The 23,519-nt window shown below is 47.4% G+C and overlaps 1 protein-coding gene across 3 annotated transcripts in view; it reads right to left on the bottom strand.

The window, feature by feature from the left end:
* The window catches only part of MARCHF4 (membrane associated ring-CH-type finger 4), a 103,484-nt gene that overhangs the window by 3,868 nt on the left and 76,097 nt on the right, over positions 1-23,519 (bottom strand). For all 3 annotated transcript variants that reach the window (XM_057430137.1, XM_057430139.1, XM_057430138.1), the window contains one exon: positions 17,311-17,503. In XM_057430137.1, coding sequence (XP_057286120.1) covers positions 17,311-17,503 — 193 coding nt within the window. The remainder of the gene's footprint in view (positions 1-17,310; positions 17,504-23,519) is intronic.

Raw genomic sequence — 23,519 nt, 5'->3', positions numbered from 1 at the left:
TGCCCTCCCTGCTTCATAAAATCTCTTCTCAATGGATCCTCCATGAAAACTATCCTCTTCAGAAGGAAAATCTCTTGTTTTATGCAAAACATGCTGGTCCAGAAATCTGTTGTTTGTGGTGCTGGCAAAAGGAAACTCCTACGGAGACATGCTGTTCTCATTACCATTTTCTCATGAAGGGACCTGGCTGGACCAGCATCCGAAATTCCTTGCGCTGAAAATTTGTTGAATGCTGGAAGAAATATTCAGGGGAACTATAGCATACACTTGTCTTGTTCTTATTTCACTCTTATTTCACTTTTCAGGCTGTTCATGGCCAATGATGGAAGCAGGGCAGCTGGCTAGATGGAGACTTGGCCATTATATTCTTAGATATTTCTACTTGCAATGGCTTGTGCCATGAAAAGATCTCCCAGATGGCTCTGGAGCTGGAGGCAGCCCATATGATGTGGTGGGATCATTAACCTGACATCAAAGTCAAAAAAAAAGTAATTCTAATGCCTCTGCCTGCATTGCTATGTTGGTGCAGCTGTGCTGTTCCCAGGACAAGACATAGTAACTCTGAGCTAATATGGCAGGGCTAACCCAGTGCAGTGCTCTGAATTAACATATTCTGAATTGGAAACAGTATGTACAGGAAACCATATTGATCTCTTTTCACTGTGTTCATTCTCTCTCTATGTTAGCCTTTTTTGCTCTTTCTCCTGTGGCTTTTTTTTGTTGTTGGGTCCATGCAGAGGGACAGATCATGGTCAGCCCTGTGGAACTGTAGAGTCCAGGCAGGCAGGACTAGTGATGGTACTGGGTGCAGCAATTACTTCCCAGAGCTGAGAAGTTGCTTTGTGCTTCACAGCACAGGCAAACAGAACAATGTGAACAAACAGACCTTGGCAATAGGTCATACCAAACCTGTACACATTGCTTACACTGGTATCTTACTCTTCCTTTCATTTACTATACATGGGAGAGTACCCAGAACCTCACCACAGCTCTAACGCAAAACTGGCAGTAAGTGACCCAGCTCCAAAGTGCACAGATCCTGGTGCCAGATTTGATTTAAAGAAACAGGTAAGCAACATCAATACAGGTTAGCTAGGCAAGGGTTGTGTCAGTGCAGTTGAATGCCAAATCAGTGCATGTTCACAGCACCTGGGAGAACAAGCTGACAACTGTTGACTCTGCAGAAAGACATCTTTTCCACTTACCACCACTCTCCCACCCCTTTTCATCCCAGAGCAAGAATAACTGGCCCGTTTCTTTTCCAGATGATCAAGATGCAGTCTGCAGCAGAGCTAGCAGTGGTGAAAGCTGTTTAATATCTATGTCCTACTGACTGCCACAGCTAACCCTGACCTGGGCTCTCCAAATACCAGAGTTAAAAAGGGAAGCATGACTAAGGGTGGATATCATAGCACAGAGGTAAGCCTCATGTCACTGCAAGATTTCTCTAAGCCTTGAAATACCTGCCCCCACCACAACATGATCCACATGGACAGTCTCTCTGCAAGGAAATGTTCTTGGTGCTGAGGGTGGACACATATGGGCTGTGTGCAGGTGTCCCTTTGTTTCTTGGGATTAGTCAGGACAGAGGTGCATTGCCATCAGGAGGCCTATGGCAAGACTGGTCAAGAGAGAGGTCCTCAGCCCAATAGCTAGAAGGGCTGCTGGAAGAACATGGGCAAAACCCAGATGTAATAAGGGCAATTCTGTTTGTGCCTCTGGATGGGTGAGGGGGAGTCAGTTGGTGTGCCACCATCCTGAGATTAACCTAAGCAGTTGTGAGCCTCCAATTTAAGGCAACTTTGGAGCAGTACTTTTCCAGAAATGACAAGCAGTCCCCTTCTCGCATTGTCAGACTCTGCCACCAAGTGATCCTGTCACCAGGACTTTCAGCCTCTAATTAACCTTCCTCTTATTCCAACATGTGCCACATATTTTATTGAAAGAGATGGGTAAAATCTTGGGGCAGGAACTGTTTCTCCTATTCCAGTAAAGAAACCATTAAAAACAAGGCGTCTGCTGACAGTGAGTACATCACCCCTGCGCTGACATTCATATGACCTACAGGAGAAAAAAATCACAGTTCATTCAAGCCAGTTACTCCGTCCTGCTTCTCATAAAGCCCCTGTCCTGCCACCTGAGAGGTCACCTCTTGTTTCCACCTTCAGCAGCACCTTCACCCTTCAGTTTCCTTTCCAAATGCAGTCTCATCTCAGACACAGCTGCCATGCTTCAGCCCATTTCTGGTGCTTTCCTTGCTGGGTGCCAAGGGAAGGTTATGGCAGTTCTGATCAAAGCATGCAAAGGTTTGCATCCATAGAAGAAGTGACTTAGGCCAATGTAAACCAGCCCTCCTGGGAGATAACATGTTCATTGCTGGCCTTTCTCTCTATTGACATCATTGCATACACAAACCCTTCTCTCTCTTTCTGGGAATTCTTTAATCTTTTGTGACAATCTCAAATTTCCCCACTTTTATTTCCAAAGCTCCTGCAGCTCAGCCCTCACTTATCTCTTTGCCTTAATCTCATCCTGTATGTTTCATCCTAGCTGTCTTTTAACCCAAGAGTAGAAAAGTGGCTGCACTGGTTCACACAAGGGGTCTGTCTCTTATAGCACCCTGTCTCTAGCAGTGGAAAACAGTACAAGGGAGGTGTAAAAACAAAGCCAGGAGAGTGATGTTTGCTTGATGGGCTCTGCACACTGCACGGGCCATACCTAGCCACAGGTGGTCTCTTTTGGCTCATTTATGCACCCTAACCATAGGTTTCTAGTGTTGTACAGTAAAGTATATAGACTTTTGCTCTGCATTTACTCAAGTTAGGCTGCCCCACCACTTCCCAAAGTTTCATACATAGTCCCCATAAGATTACTCCATTCCAAAAAGGGCTTTAGAAATAACCATGAATATCTGCCTCATCCCAGCTTCACAAGTATCTCACAGTATGTGCGATATGAGTCACTGAGTTCCCACCGGACCCTTCCAATCATACTGCTTTCCACTGCAATGCTCTCTACTTCATCCCTCATCCGTGACGCATGATAGTCCTTGCTGATAAACAGGGAAAAGAGAGCCAGAGGGACCTTTTCCAGGAAATATGAGATGGGAAAGGTGGACCTAGTATGTGGCATCCCCCCATATTGTTGCAGGGTCAGCTCCCTTGAATATGACAAGTTCTTTAAACAATCTAGCATATTTAAATCCTCCAGTGGCTGAGACTCAAGGCTGCAGAGCTAAGTTCTGAAGGCAATGAGCAAGAAGATGTACCAAGGCATGGGGAGAAGTAGATTCATAATTGAAAGTAATGTCATAGCACCAGTGTGGCTCTGCACTTGGGCTGATTTGGGAGAGGAGATGTGAACATTGGCAATGATCAGGTGGAGAATCAGGTTAATACCCTCCCTTTCCTCACTCTTGTTCATCTCCTCCAGAACCTCTTCATTTTGTCCTTCTTTTTCTGCAACTGAACTCCCCAGGAGGGTGCAGTCCCCTGAGCAGAGAGGTGAAGGATCAGGATTGTACACCTTCCTTTTGATTCCATGATGAAATAAACTGGCATGTTACAGTTTTTGTCATGTCACTGTCTTTGGCAGTGTGACTGCCTGGCCCAGCTTGTGTTTGGGATTCTGATTTCGTCTTCATAAGGGTAGCTATTTGCAATTCTCTTTATTCAATTCCATCTTGTTGATTTCTCCGATTTGCCAAGATAATTTCAATTGCTGATCTGATCCCCCAAACTGCTTGCAGCCTTTCCAAGTTTGGTGTCAGCTGTGAATTTTATAACAGCTCTTCCTGTTTCATAATCGAAGCCATTAATAAAAATATTGAAGAGAGCAGATTCCAAAGCAGTCCTACTTGAAATGTGTTTCCAGTCTCCAGCACACCACTGACAACCCGAGAAAGCAGGTTTTTGATTGGCTGTGCACCTGTGTTATAGTTATTTAATCTAGACCACATTTCTCTGGTTTGCTCAGGAGTATCAACCCAAAGCACCAAGAGCACTGCCCAAATTACTGCATACCTGTCTGCTTCCTCCTCAGCCCCTAGGACAATTCCACTCCCAGATTAGATACAATTATAGTCTCATGCTCATCACATGGTTAGTTACAAAAATGTTCCAATATCTTTCTATGAATCAGTAAAGCTGATTTGCCCTTCATTTTCTTGATCCTCAGTTCTACCTTCTTTAATGACAGAGACTATATTTAAAGCTAGGTACTCCGCTTGCATTTCCCCAGCTGCCTGGCACCTCCTGTGTCCCCCCCAAGTTCCTGATGATGAAATGCTTATGGGTCAGAGAATGCCCCTACAGCTTCCTCTGAATTTCATTAGGACATGCTGACAAGGACAAAGCTAACTCATTTGAATGGTTTCGAGTCTGTTCTTTCCTGATTCTGCTCTGGGCTTCTTTCTCCTCATTAAAATTATTTTAGTTAAGTTTTGAAGACTGAAACAAAAGCAACATTTAATGCTTTGGCCCTTTTTTGTATCAAATATTGTTTGAGCTCTTAGACTTGCCGTGTTCTTTTTACTTTATTTATGCTTATGGACCCATTTCTTACTGCCTTTTCTATCTCTGGATGGTCATCCTGGGGTTTGGTTCTGACAGCTCCCCTTGCCTGTGTGATTTCTAGGGACTTTTCATTAGTTGCAGGCTCTTCCTTCTGCCCTTGTATGATTGCAACTGCCGATTTTGAGTCCTCAAAGAGCTCCTAATGCAGCCTCAGTGCTCTCTTCCCACGCTTCTGAGCTTTTCCCTGCATAGGCACAGTTTGCTGTTGTGCCTTTAGTATCATCCCTTTTGGCAGCCGTGAGCTGTTCGCAGCTCTTTTATCCTTCAGATTCTCTTCCCGGGAGACACTCCCTGCTCTGGTCCCCTGAGGCTGCTGCCGCTGCTTTTCTGGAGTCCATTATCCTCACATCATACTTTTCTTCAGCTCAGGGATGCTTTCATCGCACAGTCAATCCTCATACAAACTACTGCTACATTCGGGTTTTCAGGGATCCTTTGCTTTCTGGTGGAATCAAACAGGAAACATAGACTTCTTCGTAACTGTCACCTACACTTCCCAAAATACAAATTCTGTTCCCAGAATGTTTCAAGAGCTTATTCTGCATACAGAAAAAGTTCAGGTAATGGGTGAATGGGAACTTGTGGTGCTGTCCTTTAGAGTAGTTGCAGGACGCTGGATCAGTGAGCAGGATGTCTCTACTCCAGAAGACATCTAGCAAAGGTCTGCTCTGAATAATGCTGGAACTATACAAGCAGGTTGTATAGTACAAGCTTAGCAATTGCCAGCATTGAATGACATATAGTATAAACTGAAAATGTGTTCCTAATGGTTAGCGCTTGAGTGAATTCTTGGCATATGGAAAAAATAATTAGCTGATTATAATCAGGCATCAATCATTCTCCATGCACATTTTTAAATCTCTCAAGAACTGATTAAATATGTACAAATCTGGGCTGTGTTTTGGTTTGGCAGAAGCGGGGTGGCTGCATGGCTGGACCCTGTTGAGTACTGTTATCACTGGATGACATGTGCCATCATGGAGCACTTGGATCTGGGGAAGATAAAACGCTCCTTTTGCTCATTGCCCTTTAAGCACATTTGCCGTAATGGGGCTCCACTGACAGGCAGCTTTCACAGTGATGTGTATGCCATGCTTAGATCTCTTCAGGCCACAGGGGCCACAACTCCAGCAAAACTGAAACTGCACCCCAGAGGGTGAGACCTCCATGGCCTGGGCAGAGCCCTCACCAGTGTATAAGGAAAAGCTGCTCCCAGCTGTCTTGGGGAGGTATTTTATGGAGGTGGGAACTCTTGCATTTTTTGTCATTAACAGCACAAACAGGCTGACTCACAACTAACCAGCAAACCTTGTGTTTATTACAGCTTATCTTCTCCCATGCAAGCTGGGGCTCAAGGATGCTTCTGCCTCAAAGCTTCCTCAGCCCCAGGTGGACCAGGACCCCCCACAAAGGCAGCAAGAGCCCTTCTCCTTCCTTGCTTCCTCCACTCCATCTGGCAGAGCAGGTCCCATCTGGGTGGGTGATTACACTACACCCCAAGCCCCCTGCAGCCATTAACACCTACCCCCAGACTCATCAAGAGCCCTGCCAGGTGGGAGATGGATCCAGTGGTCCCCATAGTTGCTGTTCCACCAGGTAATCAATGATGGCAGACCTTAGCACCTTCCACACTGGGGCAGAGTGTGGGGGGCCAGAGAAAGGAGGCAGGTGTTCTATTCCTGAAGGGAGCTCTTGATGTGCCAGCAGGCAGTGTCTCTCCTGCAGGCATCACTGTGATTTTGCAGGATGCTCCTGAGCTATACGGCAAGAGACAATTTCCAGGTCGTGACTTTGCAGCACATCATGAGTTCATGTAATACATATATGTGGCAGTAATTCCCATGTGCATAAGATGCTATGGATTCCTCTTGGGAGAAGGAGCAATCCGTCTCACATACATGGCATTTGTAGCTATGGAAGAAGGAACACTTCATCCAATGGGATGAATTGACAGGACAGGTAGGGCTGCCTGTCACAGGGCTTGGGAAGCTGGTGGGTGCTAGAGACAGTACGTTGCAGGAGCATTCGGGGAACTTTTATGGCTAGAAGGTAGATGCCAGCTTCTCTGCAAGGTGCTGCCTTCATCACAGAGCAGCCATCCTCAGCCATGTCCTCTGCTCACTGGCATGTTCCTCTACAAGACACAGGCTGGGCTCTGTAGGGATGAGCTGGTAAGGCCCAAAATGAGGAAAGACTGGCAAAATTAAGGCACTGGTAGCAGCTGTCCAAGGGAGAGGAAATTCCTTTTTGTTCAGAACTCCCACATGGTTTATTTGCAGTGGGAAAACCAGCTTCAGCTGTCTGTAGGATGCCATCTGTGACAGAGGAGCTGGGCTGACCCTGGGAACCACACAAAGCACCACCATTGCTTTAGAAATGCTGCAGCATTTTCCACTGCAAGCATATGGGCTACTAAACACCACAACCTTATCCTGCCCTGACCAGACTAGCACTTTTACACCCTGCCTCAAAACTGGAACAAAAAAAAAAAACAAACCAAGAAATAACAGTGAAAAATAGGTAAAATAAAAACCAGAGAAACCCTGTTTTTTTTATCAGGCAACAGATAAACCACAAATAAAAGCACTCCTGTAAACTCAGCTGGCTGTAGACAGCTACAGCAAAATGGATGTTGTGCCCTTAAGGGCTTTTGTACTCATGTGCTATTTAATTCATAGCGCACAATAAAGCAGAGGATTAAAGGGCAGTCTCTAGCTATGCAGGCAGCAACAGATGAGACTCTTCTTGGAAAAAGCAAATAAATAAATGAAGATGAGAGCTCCACCGGCACACCAGCCTTGCTTCTGATTCATGCATCTCCAGCAGCATTCCCCACTTGTGAGTCTGCCCATAACTGTGCCAGTATAGGATGGCTTGGAGGCATTACCTATATGCCCCCTTGCTCTCTTAAAGTTTCCGCTTCTTGCTGTGGAGCTAGGATTATATAGAACCTCTTAATGCTTTTATTTCTCAGATTTAAAATGGAGATGACAGCAACACGCCGTATCTTCAAAAGACTGTGTGCCCAAGTTGTGTGCATGGCACATACTCTTAGGTCTTTCAAAGAAGGGAATAACTAATCATTTCACACTAGATTGAAGGGAGCACTGGACAAATGCACACCCTGGTCTCTGGGTGATTTTATGGATCTTTTCTATGTTTAGGTTTCCAGACGTTCCCTTACAGAAGTCCATGGAGGTGGATAGTCATGGTGAGGGGATCAAAAATACATGGCTCTGTCCTGGGTTCAGCAGTAGCAGTCATTTTTCTCCTTCTTAGTGCTGGTGCTACACTGGTGTTATCAGCGCTGTTCCCAGGCCGAAAGTCAAAAACACAGCACTGCACCAGCTACTAAGAAGGCGAAAAATGGCTGCTACTGCTGAACCCAGGACAGGCTCTCATTTCACTATGCTTCTACCACGGCAGTCAGTCCTCCTGGTCTGCATCCTGAACCTTCCCATCCAATAGCTAATGTTACTTTCACTAAAGCGCTGCCTGTGCAGTGATCCTAGATCCTCAGCCATTCCTGGGACACTTCTTTAAAGGCAAAGCTAAACATCACTGGTTTGTGTAGGGTTTGGAAATCTGGCTTCACACTTTCTTGGAGTGAGACTTGAAAAAGTCACGCTGTCCCCCAGAATAGAAGAATAAATACGTATTTTCAGACAGGTGAGAATGTTTCATTTGGTCTTGAATTTTTTAAAATGTTGTATTCCAGTTCTGACACTGAATTTAAAATACTCAGCATGAGCAGTCATCTCTAAATGCTAAATCTAAATGCTTTGTTCAATAATGATCAAAACAAGACATTTGCTTATTGAAGGTAGAACTAGTGCCTCCCTCTTTGCTTTTATTAGCAAATGCAATTCTGTAAGAAAAAATTGGAATAGTTTCAGAGTTTTTAATTTTCTAAGGGATGCAGGTCCTGTCTGAGCCCAGTCCCTCCAGCCACCCAAGTGATCTTCCACTAAGAGGAATAGGGACCAGTTAGGATAGACATAAAGGTGAGTACAAATTACCCTTAACACAGGTTCCCCCAGAGTCATGCAGGCACACAGACCAAATTAATGGACCTGGGAGTGCCTCTGGAGTTTCAAGTCGGTGTGTGCATTTCGATTGCTTCTACTCTCCTGTTAAGAGTGAGATTCCCCTCTGCCATGTAGGAAGGCGTCTCAAGGACATGAAGCAGAAGTTGCTCATGGTGCTTTTTTGCTAGCCTGTTGTCAGGACAATGGGACACACCACGGTGCAGCCTTTGTTTGTCTGCTTTGTCCTCCAGAGCCATGACAAAATCTTTCATTGCAGACCCCAGAATTCCTGTGAGATTTCCAGGACCCTTACACCTTGGGTGCCATGGCCTCTCCTGTTTGCTCCCCTCAGTGTCCCCATAGGTCTCATCCCACTTTCTCCCCTACAAAAGTCTTCACTTCTCACACAGAGGCACTACACAAAATTAAGGAAGGCAGTAGGACCCAAGAGGACAGGGGTCTATCATTTCTGATCTATTACTAGCTAGGATCTTTGGGAAGGCAAAACTTTTGCCTTCCTGCTCTGGGTATACAGGTTTCTTCCAGCAGATCTGAAGACCTTTTTAGGAGCTGCAATACTCCCAGCTGACTGCATGCTGACTTTATCCCAGGGGCAGGTAAGAGTTCATACGCATCTATGGGATCCATCAGTGCTAAGCTGACAAGAATGAAAACAGTGAAAGGAACTGAGAGTGGCTAAGCCAGAAACAAAGGTCTAGAGAAGAGCCTTGTAGGACAGGTCCATGATACAGCCATGGCTGAGCAGTGAATTGTCCCACTTGGCATTGTAAATGCCTGGACCTTCAGCTCTTCACGCTTCTCTGCATTCAGCAGGTAGTGGTAACTGCCTGCCCCATGCTGTCCCTGCCTGAATGTCACTGCTGTGAGTTTGTTTGCTGGCTGTACCTCTTCTGAGAAGGTAAAGTGATGGCTGCACTACTGGGCACAGGTTCCCTGGCATTATTTAATCTTACTGAACAACTTCTGCTGAACACTGCATGGTCATATAGGTATTGTGGATCCAGCTCTGCCAGGGGGCAGAAAGACTCAGGCTGGATCAGGAAGAAAAGTGCTGCTTCAGGGAGTAACTTCCAGGCAGAAGAGGTTTCGCAATTTAGTCCATGGGCCTGTTTGCAGTATTCTTGCTTACAGACTGTTCTGTCTAGGTCTGACAGATATCTCTGTTGATAGGTAGCCATCTCTCCAGGAAAAGAACCAATCAGTCACTACTTTAAGAAGCTACCCCAGACCTGGAATAATGTGGCTTCATATTAATCTCTTCTTACCTCTGCTTCTGGCTCCCTACAGAGCTGGTGACACACAAAAATCAGCCCCATTCCCTATGCATGTGGAATGACCCCCTGTAGCCTCATCTTTGACTACAGAGTTGACTTCTCTTGCTATGGCCACAATGACATGCCACAGACCACAGCTTTCCACCTCCAGGAGTAATGTGTGTGCAGGGATAGAAGCTGTAGTAGGAGGAGTAATGGGACAGAAGGCAGTTGTAAAAACACAGCCTGGCACAGAGCTGAGGACTTTTCCCATCCTTCACTAGACAGCACAATTTATGCAGCTGGTGCAGGAGTTCCTACCAGATGCCAATGAGGGAATCTCCTGCATAATCTAGAAGCTATGACAGGCAGGTGAGTGCTTCTGCCTCTGCCCATTGGTGGGAACTTAACCCAGGGACATCAGACACTTGATTCCAGCATGGGGTTTAGTGATAGGGAAGCATCATTCTGATTATAACATATCACCCTCAAAAGCACAAGATGCAGTTCATAAGGCAAAAGGATTTATTTTCTCCCTCAAAAATGTTAATTATGTTGCCCTCATTAAATGCTAAACACATTGATCCACTGGAGCAGAGAGTACCATATGGTTATTCATGACAAAATAGATCTCTGGAGCCCTGTTGCAACAGTGAGAAACTGCATGGGGATGGATGCAGTGAAGGAGTGTGGAGTTTAAAGGACATGTGTGAAAGGTGCTGCTCTGACTGTGATGGAAGCCAAGCTCCTTCCCTACAAGAAGGGAGGGGGCTCAGAGCCAGGTCCAAACCCCACGGCTCTTTGCTCAGCAGTGACATGATTGTTCTGCGGAGAGCTGCCGGAGCTGCACTGGAGTTCAGTAGGTGCATTGAGCCCTGCAGGAATGCCTGCTGGTGAAAGCAGCACTCATGCACACATGCCAGCTGTCCCACTCTGCTCTCTTATTGAATAATCAATGCAGCATTAGATAAAAATAGGTGCCATCTTTCAGGAACGGAGGGGTGGCATGTCTTGACTTTTCTGAGCATCCGCTCTCCCTGGGTAGCAGCCAAGAAGTCAGTCAGCAGATCAGTTGTGCAGCATTGCTTCTCCTGCGGCTGGCCCAGGTACAGGCCCCTCCGTGACTGCTCTCAGGGATGGTCCCTGCCCAGCTGGATCCAGAGCCCATGACGTGTCCTCTGGGGACTGTTCCTGTCTCTACTTCCCCTTTACAGCTGATAAATCAATGATTTGCTCAGTGATTTTTCAAGCACGCACCCCATGGCTGAATGTATGCAAACCAGGATTTACAGTGAAAAAAAATCCCTGAATAGGCTGCCTGACTTTATCCCAGCTGCCCACTTTGATGATAGGGCCTGGATCTGGTCACTCCAGTTATCTCCTGGTAGCTCTGGTTTACAGGCAAACTGGGAAAGAAGTGTATGCATAGCATGGCAAGCAGTGCATTAAGGTGAAGGGCATGGAAGGCTTCTGCATACTTTCATAGGTCTCTTGCAGGTATGTCGAAGTCATATACATTTGCTGTCTGTTGGCTTCAGGTTTCTCCTTCAGAGGCATTTGCTGAACTTCTCTGCCTTGTGCTCTGCCTTTAGGGTGCCATCAAACCAATGTTAGGGCTTGGTGCTTCCCAAAACTGATTCCCTGCTACCGTAGCAAATATTCCTGCTTTGTACCCTGGGGCCTATGCAGACCTGAATTGAAAACACCTGCTTTCCTTTTGAGAATCAGATCAATATAGATGAAGACCAAGACCTTGAAGACACCTAATTTATCAGTTTCTCCTTATTTTGCTTGGACTCCTAAATCTTTTGAACACTGAGGGCACAAGTGACCTTGCTAGAAAACACCCTGAGGCTACCTCAGCCTGGCATTTCCTTTAGGAAAAAATCTCATTTAAAATGATCCCACATTAGTCTTGGCAGGAAGCTTGAATTGTGACTGTCTCAAGGCAGCTCCATTAATTACTGTTCCCATTGCACTATGAATGATCAAATACTGTGGATCAGTTTTAATTGGCTATCGATTTCTTATGTTATTACCTACAGTTGTGCTGAGATGCCGTCAGATGTACTGGATGCTTTTGATTATTCTTGCTGGCAGCTGGGATTAAAAACAGTGGGCACACACTTCTTGATCTGTAATGGATTGCCATGGTGTGCCAACAAAAATCGTTGGCAGGATGAATGGTCCTGGTTTGCCTGTCTCTTGTGCTATTGAGCTGCAGCACAGTTACTGTTGTGAAGGCATCTACCCTGAGGGACTGGCTGCCAAGGAAAGCGGGAAAAGCTTCGAAGAGCGTGAGGATTTACTGCTTACAAAATTGCACTGCTGTCAGCACCAAGGCAAGGTGAGTCAAGAGAGCAAGGACTGGGTGGGCACAGGCAAAGAAACAGTCCCCACCAGAGAGTGAATCCACCAAGGGGAGGCAGATCAGACTGCTTTTGCATCACTGGGAGTAAGCCACACAGCATACCAACCACAGGGATACCCCCGTGTGAGCACGAGCAGGTTGGCACAATGATGGCCCTGTGCACACAGCCTGCTAATGGCCTTCCTGAGATGCACTTCCCCCTTAGAGCCAATCTGGTAATGCCTGAGCCTAGACTGTGACATGCTCTCATTATCTGGCAGAGTTCCTCCTTGCTTAAAGGAGATGGTTTCCTGTCCTCCTGACCCCACATGACACCTTAATTTACAAACTATGACTTTTCTAATTGCACTTTGACAGAGAGAGAGGCAAATTTCTCCTTTCCCCTCCAAGAACTGTCATTTAATTAACAGGCAGGTATGTCTCAGGATTACAGCCCAGCTCTAAGCAGACACTCTCACTACTCAGTAAATCAGTCCTATGAAGGCTCACTACATTTATCTCTGTATTTTGATAACTGCATTTCTGCTAATCCCTCTCTATGCCAGCTTTCTGGATTTACCTCTCATGGACCCATGGAGAGAGTAGTTAATCAAATGAACAGTCCCCATCTCACTTTTTATTCACTTCCTGGTTGCTGATCTCAAATGTCTGTGTTATAGATACTTTCACAGTAGAGCAATACCTATGCTGGCACTATTACCAGTTTCTAGTTCAGTCCAGCTCTCGTATCTCCTACAGCCATGACCAGAGACAGTAGACACGAGAGATCAAAATCAAGGAAGTTGGGGCTGGCTGAATATCAGGAAGCATTTAGTCTTGTTCCTCCTTCACAAACTGGGATCATCTCTCTGCAACCTGTTCTTGACATATGTTTTCTAACAGATCCTTAACAGAAATTCCAGTATTGGAGACTCCCATGAATCCCAAGCAACCCTTTCCAGTGCTTCTTGCCCTCCTATTAGATGTCTGAAAGTGAGAGGGAGAACAATGTTGAAAGGCCATCTTGCACATTTTGCCCAGATGGACGTAGTTTCTAGTACTTGGGGGCCATACCATCTGTCCTACTGGTCATGAGGAGTAGATTCCTCTTACTTTGATTGTGGTTTTGTTTCCATGGTGGCAGAAAGAGTAGCAAATGGTGTCTGTCCCTTGTAACTGTTTTCACAAAGCATGCTAGGATGCAGCAAAGTTCAAAGAAAACTAGTGTACTACTGAATGTGAGTGGCTGAGGGTCAAACCCAAGACCCCTGGATTTTGATGCATGGATCAATAGTTGGAGTTAACAGCCATATTTTGCGAACTCAGCTTGGAGATAATGTGACCATTTCAGATCAAGTATAGCTCAAGTGAAGATAACAACCACCAAATGATCTGTGCTTACGGAGCTATAAAGGCAAGTGAGCATCCATGTCCTCACCTTTGCCTCCACAATGGAAAGCATAGAGCTGCAATGTGATTGCCTACACAAATTGCCACAGATACCTCTGTCTTGGCAAATTACTACCTAATTCCCTTAACGACTTGGTAGAAAGGAGATCACACAAAACAGCTGGGCAGTTTCTGACTAGGTGTGTACTCCCTGCCGGATGGTAGTTAGGATCTTTGCAGATTTGGTGTCATCTACAGCTGTGAAACTCTACAGTGCCAGAGGAGGTGTCCTACCAAACACCTCCAAATGCAAGGGTATGTAAACTGGCCTCCTGGACAAATACTGCTGGCAACTCATTGGACATGAGACATCCAAGGCCAACCAAAGTGTGAACTGGCCGGAACTACGGAGGAACTCTGCTTCAGCACATCTGCTCCTTAGTAAATACCTTGTCTTTCAAACCTCTGCTCCTCTGACAGTGAAAGCAAAACTTGGGGTCAAACTGGGGAAAGGAACAATAGGAATTCATACAATTAGTCTAGACCTACAGTATAACATTCTGCTAGCTAAGGCTGTACAGCCTGTTACCAAGCAATGCACAGTGTGTGTGTTACGCTAGCCGAAAAAAACAAGTGTAGTAGAACTGAGTTCACTTTATGTCCTGCTCTTTCCCCATCACTGAGCATTTCTTAGTCCCTTAATCTTTCCTACCCACCCACAGGCTGGAAAGCAAAAGGGGAAAAGGGCTGGACTGCAGAGGAGGAGTCACCAAAATGCACAGACAGCACCCTGGTAGTTCAAGAACTGTTGTCACTGCGATTATCTGTGAGAGGTTGTATCCTGAACTTCCAGAAGTGGGACTAAAGCCCAGGGAGGAGTAATAAGAGCCTTCAGGCCATGCTGGCAGTCAGGAGAAGAACTCTGAATCTCTGCTGCTGGCTTTGCCTGGCTGTGACCAAAACCCCTATGTGAGGCTGCAAGGTTAGGGAGAAGGAGAAAGAGGGGGAGAATAGCTGTTCCACAGTGAGGAACATACTGTGAGTCTCCTAGGGAGCTGGCATTGCTGCATCCATCACAGCTGAGCATAGCTAAAATGAACAAGGAATTAAACCCAGTTGCAGAGTTCCCTTTGATCAGCCCCTTCTGCTGGTCTAATCCGGCCTGGCCTCTCCACAGGATAGACCAACCTTTGGCTAGCACTAGTGTAGCCCCCTGAAATCAGTGGGGGAGCAGAGAAGTCACTCAGAGGAAAAGACCTGACTCCATTAACCAGGGAGTCACAGCTCCCCAGGGAGACCTCATTTGTCATTTGGTTCAACCTGGGCAGAGAGAGGAGGAGGAGGAGAACAGCAGATCTCAGCTACCATGGCTCAGAGCTCCTTTTCCCCTCCATTGCAGACCCCGGCGCAGCAGCAGCTGGGACTGCAAAAAGTACTGGTGGACAATACCAGCAAGTTTTACACTAGGGCTGGCTGCATGCACATGGGAGCTTTTCTAGGGAAATGTATATGAAGGCTCACATGGTCCAGAACATCACCTCTCCTGACCAAGCATGGCAGGGCTGCCTGGCAGCACAGGCAGGCATGCTGCACATGGCACTAGTGGAGTCACCTCTGGGTAGTCTCTGAGGTGCCGAGCAAGAGAAGCCATAGACAGACATGGTAACTCACAGCATCTGTAATGCTTCCCACTTGCTTTTGAGTTTGTGAAAAAGCCAGCAACCCAGCAGGGAGGACCATGAGACAAGGGGCTGTCCCAGCCATGGCTCTGTAGTGTTCCTGGGAACAGAATGGCTGTAACACAGCCCTGCTCCTCCTGAGGGTTGAACTGGGGGCTGTGCTCCTTCCCCATGGAGTGGCACACAAACATATATACACCAAATCAAGAGGACTGCTTTGTCCCACTGAGTTTCTGGCAGACTTGCTCTTTGGCTGGAAAAGTCATGTCATAGCTCCCAGGTTAGGGCGTTAAGCTTAATGGTGACATCAGTGGAGATGCAAAGGGGCTTTTTTTTTCCCCTCAGAGAAGGTGGAAAAGAGAAATAAAGGCCAGACCCTTAAAAAATTAGTAAGAAAGAAATAAGGAATCTCCAATCTGAATCTGTCTGCCCAGCTCCCCTGCAGTTCATGGCTAGTGTGGTTTGTTCTCTGCCATGTGGGAGGATTTAGCTCCTATTGACAGATGAGCTAATCAGCTCCCCTTAGCTCTTGAAGCTGTATCAAAGCCATTTAGTCATGGTACTGATGTCCACCCAGCCCATGGCTCTCCAGTTCTGTCCTCTGCCAACAAGGCAACATAAGCACACACAACATGCATCTTAATTTTTTCCACTCTTAATTCCATCAGCAAGAGGATGTAACCAGTGGCTATTGTGCCAACATGTGGGTGATTCCCATTTCTCTTTCATCCCCTTTGCCACCCTTTGTTCCTGAAGATATATGGTAGCTCCACCAGCATCTCATGAAGGAGCAGGGTAATCTCTACAGGTCATGCTCAAATCTCATTGTCAGTACAGTGGTGGTAACAGTGGGAGAAACTGGCCTGGGTTTCAGCAGGCCCAAGTCCTGTGCTGGAAAGATAATGATAGCATTTGAACCCAGATGATCCATTTGAATGCAGATATTATGGTGTGCAATCCAGACTTCTGTCTCTATTGCTAGGGTTGGTTTACTTCTCTATCCCAATTCCACCAACTGCTGCTCTGTGATATAGCCCTGCTCCTCCTGAGGGCTGAACTGGGGGCTGTGCTCCTTCCCTCTGGAGTGGCACACAAACATATATACACCAAATCAAGAAGACTGCTTTGTCCCACCAAATTTCTGGGAGGCTCCTTCTGCCTTTATATGAATGAAGGAAGAACCCAGACATGAAGAGGTCTCTGGGACCCTCTTTGCTTCCTGGCAGGGCCACTTGAACAGACATTATCTGGTGGCCTGTGCTTGGGTGGACACTGCTCAGGAGCATGTTTGGAGGTAGCTGGTGATCACCGAACTGTTATGGTAACCATCAGTCTTTCAGCAGCCTGGCTGGTGAGTGCCTCTGCCCGTAGGTATTGTCAGCTATGATCCCTCATCCTGCAGACCTGCACTGGGAATACAGCTCAAGCTCGCAGTGAGACCCTGCTGGGGACCAGTGCCACCATCTCCTTTGCTGTCTGGGCTTGCCCACTGTGGGGCAGCTTTGCCCTCAGATCTGCTCTGTAGCAGCAACCTGATGATGACCCCAGGCTGGGCCATGACCTGGGCTGGTTGGGTCTTGCAGCTCCAGGGTGGGCCAAAGAAGGGGCAGCCACCCCTTCCTGGCAGAGAGACAAGGAGTTGCATGTGGAGAGACCCTGCCATACCCAACCATGGGGCAGTCTCTGGCTATTCTAGGAAAGAAGGAGTTTCTCAAAAGCCTTACACTCCTCAGTCTCCCCTAGACCTCCCCACCCTCTTCTTGCTCTGAAGAGAGATTTGTGTCTCTCTAGGGTTGCTGCAGATCCCTCTGCCTGCCCAGCCAAGGAAACACTCCAGGGCTCCCCAGATGAGCAGAGTGCACTGTAAAAAAGGTGCCACAGAAGCAAACAGGAGGAAAAGCTGGGGAGGCTCAATATGAGCTGAGTTGCACAGGCTGACTCTACACCATCTCCCGCTCCTCTCCATGGGTGAGCAGGTGGGCGACCTCGGCCGTGCCATGAGATACGATCACCCACCTATACAGACAATGTCCATGAAGCCGTACATTCCATAACAGATCTGGAAGAGAAGGTCCTGGCGCTGCCATTTGGCTGAAGGACTGAAGGTCGACCAGATGAGCCACGAGATACTGGCGATGAGGAAGAGGGAACCCAGGATGGCTGCTGCAATCTGAACCTTCTCAATGACTGTCAGAGAGATGGCCTGCCACTGCAAGGGGAGGCAACAGAGAGAGGAGAGGGGACAAGGGGAAGGAGGAATGAAAAAGAGAAGAGATTAGTTACTTGGGATATGTCGCTGGTTTACATTATAGGTGGCGGTTTCGGACATCTCAAAGAGCATCTATAAGTGCTTTTACCTGGTCCACAGGTTGCCCATGCTCTGGGGTGGAGCATGGCAGCTGTTCAACAGTGCATGGCCCCATGTTTCCTGACAGCACTGCTGAAGGAGGCAATGAGGAGGAATCCTGCATTTCACCAGGAAAGCACAGAGACCTGAGGGAGGCAGGATGGCCTGGGTGCAAGACACCAAATATAACATCCCCATGACAGTAGGTCTGTGGTGGCCATTACAAGCAGGACATTCAGTTGCTACCTCAAATAGAGGTCAGGCAGCATCCTCAGCCAAGGCATCCTACTACCAAGAGAACCGTCTCAGAGAGCCAGGCTTTCCTTTGGAAGCCTCCCGTGAGCTGGCTCTGTGCCACTTTGTGAGATCTGACGGGATCACAGCACTAGGTAGGCACATCCCACAAAACATGCTACAAAGAACACAAGTTGCTGTGGTCAGGACACCCTGTCTTTAGGTGATGACACATTCAGGCTGTGTTCCAAGGTAAACGTCAATGCTTCTTTCCCAGAAGAAAAAAAAAAAAGTAGAAATAACTTCCCCAAATCCATTCACTGTGTCAAACAGCTTTGTATAAACTACGGTATAAATATCCTAAGCCTCTCTGTCATCCAGCATAAAACCTCCCCACTCAGATTTACACTGCTGAGAGAGCTGCCCTGTAAAAAACCAAGAGCAGAAATTACTTTCTTTAACAAGACCTGGGGACATGGTCTGTAGCCCCTCCTGCAGATCAGAAATCAAATGAATAAACAGGCTGGGGAGAGACAGTCTCTCCTGGCACCGAAGCATATAGGCCACCTTTAGCTGTGAGATACATGCCCTTGAAATCTCAGTGGGACTGGCAGAAGAATAAATGCAGACTTCAACCTCCTGCAGGTATAAAGGATTCAGAGGAACTGAAAATGTTCAGCCTGGATTCAGCCCAAACTCAGTGTCCCTATGAAAATGCATCTCTGTCAAGCCCTCAGCACCCTGCGTGATTGTCAAACATACCCTGCAATAGCAGGGTCACCTGTCAAGCCTTGGCCCATCCTTTTTCAGGGCAAGAAGGGAGTTCAGTTGCTGGGTCCCTCTTTAATATGCAGGCTAACCAGGAGTTACCGGTGTTTTTGGCAGGTAGGGAGGACTTTGAAACCTGGCTGAAGTACAACAGGCAACTTGTGGTGGTACAGTCAGGCATTGCTACCAGTCCAGTGACCAACCCCTGAACTTAATGCACTCCCCTGCAAAGGGCTGCCTTTGGAAAGGCACAGATGAGAGCTTCTGCCTGGGACTGAAGTCTGTGTATTGCAACTGGAAGGAGATTGCCTGGCTTGGCTCAGAGGGGAGCTGAAGTGTCTGCCTCTGCCAGCCTTGCTCCTTGGCTTACATCCTGCAGGGGCAGTCAGCTCTCAAATCATATGTCAGGGATGTGCATCATCAGTGAGGTGGGTGGTAACAGCTTATTTTGTAGTTGGCCACAGAGTAAATGGCCATAAGGCTGCAGAGCAGAGAGAGAGTTTGCTCCCTGCTGAAGCAGGACTGGGCCACATCCCCACCCCAGGCTCAGCTTACTCCAGTCCTCTTCCGGCCATATGCTCCAGGAGCTGGCCCTGCCAAAGGCAAACACCGAGCACTGGGAATGCTCAGTGAGTGACCCCTTCAACAGCTTGTTCCCACTCTGCCGTAGCCCAATGTATTCCACACCTCCACCAAATCCAGCCACACAATTGGCCCCTTTGTGCCATGAAGAAGTTGAGATGGTGAACAGCTCTCCTCTTAGGGTTGGAAGCTTGGTGGTACCAGTTGAAACAGGCCAAAGCTAGACGCAGGGGTGCTGGAGTCCACAGAAGATGCACAGTTCTGCAACTCTTCTGACATAAGACAGAGCAAAGGCCACCCAGCACCCATGGCCTCCAAATCTGAATTCTGATGGTGGGATCAGAAGCTATGCTGTCCTCCCATCCGCTCTTCAGCTTCGTTCTCAACAGCACCGTAAGCCAATGCAGGACAAATCCACAACCGGTGTCATCAGCTCAGAGCTCCAGGACTAGAGGCATGTGGCAGGGAGGGGGTTTGGCTATGTGCACGGGGTTGCACTTTCACCCCTGCAGCTTTTCCCAGACCTCATCTTCCCTTCCACTAACTGTCAAACACTGAGGGGATGGGAGTGAAGGGAGCCTGGTGCCTGGTGCTGCGTGTGAAGGTTTTACTGCAGGTCTCTCACGCTGACCCATGCGTGCCTGTGCCAGCCGAATCATTCTGCATCATTTCTCTCTCAAGAGGTGGCAATGGACTGGCTCCTCACCATCTGTCTGGCACACTGCAAGGCCTGTGTTGGCAAGGGGTCTTTCCAAGGTAGCAATTAAAGACAGAAAAAGAAGGAGCTGTTTTCTACAACTAGCAGCCATGCACAGCCAGCACCACCATTTTGCAGAGAGAGAGGCTTAGGTGTTGTACTAAATATACTGTCAAAGGGATGGAGCTCAGAGCACAAAGAAGTTTCATCTGAGCGCAAGGAAGTCCTGCTCCCTTTGGTTGGGAACAGAGAGGCTGAAACCCAAGCAGGGATGTTGCCTGACGCTGCCTTGCTGGCAGCAGCTCCGGGGAAGTTCACTGTGGTGATAATGAAGAGGCTGGAGTGCGTCAGCCGTGCCAGGGGGTAGGAGACTCTCCCCCCCGCATCTGGCACTAACTGACAGTGACACACGCAGCAGCAGTCCCGACTCTGTTCAGGAGGTGGCACTGGGGTGTGATTACCCTCTGGCAAGGAGGTAAATGGGTTAGAGCTGAACACTGAGGAAAATAACCAGCTTGCAGGAGAATTTAATAATTTTCCAGAAAAAAAAGTAAATAATAAATGTTGTATTTCCTCTCTGACAACCCTAAGAGCTGCAATTTAGCATCCCACATCTAGCCAGAGCCACCAATGACTGGAGTCATTATTTTTAATCTCTTAATTCCATTTTGGTACATATGGTATGAGGCTTTCAGAGAGAGAAGAAAAGGGGTGAGACAGAGGATAAAGCATGTTAGCCAGTGAGAGCACACACAGAAGGGTCCAAGAGCTGTTCAGAGGTGGAAGATACTGGTAAATTTCAGCTGCAGGATCTGGCCCTGATGCATCTGTGTACTGGTGGCCTCGGGAGCTCACCTCGGGAGCTGTGCCTTTCAGATTTCATAACAGCCCTTGTAAAATCAGACAGTTTCCTAATCCCCTTCTACCATCACTATGGCCAGCAGACCAGGGATTTGGTGGGTAACCCTACAGTCCCTGGGTCACAACTGGAGCTTCAAAGAAAGGTCTCAGCTACGCTGCAGAGTTCCTTTACCAGCACGTCTGAAACCCCCAATGCTCTTTGTGTGAATGCCGGGCTGCAGACACCTCCCTCCCTCCAGATCTCCAGCTCAAACGTTCAAATTCCAGCAAGGTCACAGTGTCAAGCAATCCCACCTTGCGGGGAGAGGGCAAACCTAAATGGGAGACCTTCTTTCCTCAGCTGATAATGACTGTTGAGTCCCAGGTAGCTGCTGAGCTGTACTGAAGTGCACCTTTAACAACCAGTTCACCCAGGTTGTCAATCAGGATTGTTAGGCAGGCAGGAAGCTCTACAGATGCTCTGCCAGTGCTGAACAGGGCAGAACTAAGGACTTGGTGAAACCAGAAAGCTTTAAAGGCTCCTGCAGCATAACAGGGGCAGCTTTGTGAGTGCCAGGCTAACAATGGCTTCAGAGCATGCCCAAGCAGCTCTCTGCAGTGGCTTGCCACTTGTACTGGAAAAAAGGCTTCATCCCTCCAGACCATTCTGGAGAAATATCCTCATTCACTCAGGAGCTGTCTGTCCTCTGCTCCACCCCCCCTGGCAGAGTGCATTGGCACACCACCCAGATGTGCATGTGCAAAACAGAACACTCTCTTGGACTGACTTTCCCCAAGTTTCTCCTTTGCCTCAGAAAGGGTTTCTTTGGAGCCCAGGTCTAACATTTGGAATAATCCAGGGGCCCAGGACTGGTGCCTGCCAGTCGTGTCACTCCCATCCTCTTGCACTGTTTCATAACCTACATTTTGTACTTGTGACTGTCGTGGTTTAAACCCACCCAGCAACTAAGTAAGTACCATGCAGCCACTTCACTTGCTAATTTCCCTGCCACCCCCCCCCCCCCCCCCCCAGGTGGGATGGGGAAGAGAATCGGAAGAAGGTTAAGAACAGTTTAAAAATTGAAATTAAGTAAAATATAATGATAATAGAAATAATACCAACAATACTGATGGTAATAATAGGAAACAAACAAGCAAACAAAAACTCCCAACAAAAAAACAAAAAACCAAACAACAACAACAAAAACAACAAAAAACCCACACACACAAAAAAAAGAGAGAAATTAAAATTCAGAAAATACAAGTGATGCACTATACAGTTGCTCACCACTCGCTGAGTAGTACCCAGCCTGACCCAAGAAGCAATCAGTCCCTTCTGGTCAACTCCCCCCAGTTTACATACTGAGCATGATGCCCTGTGGTATGGAATACCCATATCCCTTTGGCCAGTTTGGGTCACATGCCTTGTCTCTTGCTCCCTCCCAGCTTCTTGTGCCCCTCCTCACTTGCAAAACATGAGATTGAAAAGTCCTTGAGCCAGGTAAATGCTACTGAGCAATAGCTAAAACATCGGTGTGTTATCAGCATTGCTCTCAGACTAAAGCCAAAACACAGCACTGCACCAGATAGTAAGAATCAAAAATAACTTTATTCCAGCTGAAACCAGGACAGGAACAAACCTGTTTCCCTGTTTGCTTTAGAGCTTCTGCTCAGAGGCTTGTAAGGGAAGACTCCCACTGCTAATGTAACACAGATTAATAATGTCATTACTATAGTATTTAAGTCCTGATACATATTTCCCTTTCTTTGGCACCAGCAGTCTCCAAAGGTTCCCAAGCACCAGCATGAGCAGATCCGAGGCAGATATTTGCCTGCAGAAGATATCTGTGTCTCACTGCAGCAGCTTGCAAAGAAAACTTGCTTGCTGGAAAAGCCTCCCTGCACTCCTCTGAGAGCTCCCCCCTGCCCGCCTCAGGCAGTTCAGTTTATTTTTATTGCTGTATCTGACATGTCCCCTTAGTACGTATCATTTACATCCTGAGCCATGCTAGTCAGCAATTTAATCTTCAGACCCAGGATCACAAGCAGGCAGAGGTTTTTCCTAGAAGGTTGAAGTGGACCATTCCCAGAACTGCTTAGGTCTGGCTCTCCACTCACTGCTGTCATGAGGCCCTGGCCATGTTCCTCAATTATCTTCTGGAGGATGGCTTTTCTTTTTATGAATTCATCAAGCAAAGTTATGCTACCACTATGATAGCTTCCCTGCTGTACACTTACAGATGCTGTGGCTTATTCAGATACTGGAAAGGCATCAGGGAGGAAGGAGGGCCAAGAAGTCTTTTACTGCACCCATTGCTGCTTTAAGACCTTTGCTATTAAATGCCTGCAATACATGGATGGGATGGGAGGCTTTAATTTATAGAGATTCATTCTGCCAAAATACCAGACTAAAGGCCTCTCTCTGGTACGAAACATCATAACAGCCTGGAGGCTGGAGGGAGTCTGTGTTAATTATGCATGAACCATGTTCCCCCCGCTGCAACTTCTCTGCTCGTGCCATGAGTCTCCACACACATCTGGCCCATGCTGTGCTTCTAGGAATTCCAAAAATGGGGCAGCAGATATGAACATGGGCAGAGGAACATGCAGGTCCCGGGGAATATGTGGGTGTTGGGTGTGCTTGGACCAATTGGACATGCCTCAGGGAGCCCAGGGCCTCCCAGCTGCCTGGGTTTGGCTTTCCAGCAGTCTGTCACAGGAGGGGATGCAGGGGATAGGTAGGCCACGTTGCTGGTT

The sequence above is a fragment of the Pezoporus wallicus genome, unplaced genomic scaffold (genome assembly GCF_028554395.1).
Source record: "Pezoporus wallicus isolate ANWC-B61680 ecotype Strahan unplaced genomic scaffold, APGP_CSIRO_Pwel_v1 contig_5261, whole genome shotgun sequence".
NCBI classification, from domain to species: domain Eukaryota; kingdom Metazoa; phylum Chordata; class Aves; order Psittaciformes; family Psittacidae; genus Pezoporus; species Pezoporus wallicus.
This window is presented reverse-complemented; position numbering and strand designations above follow the sequence as displayed.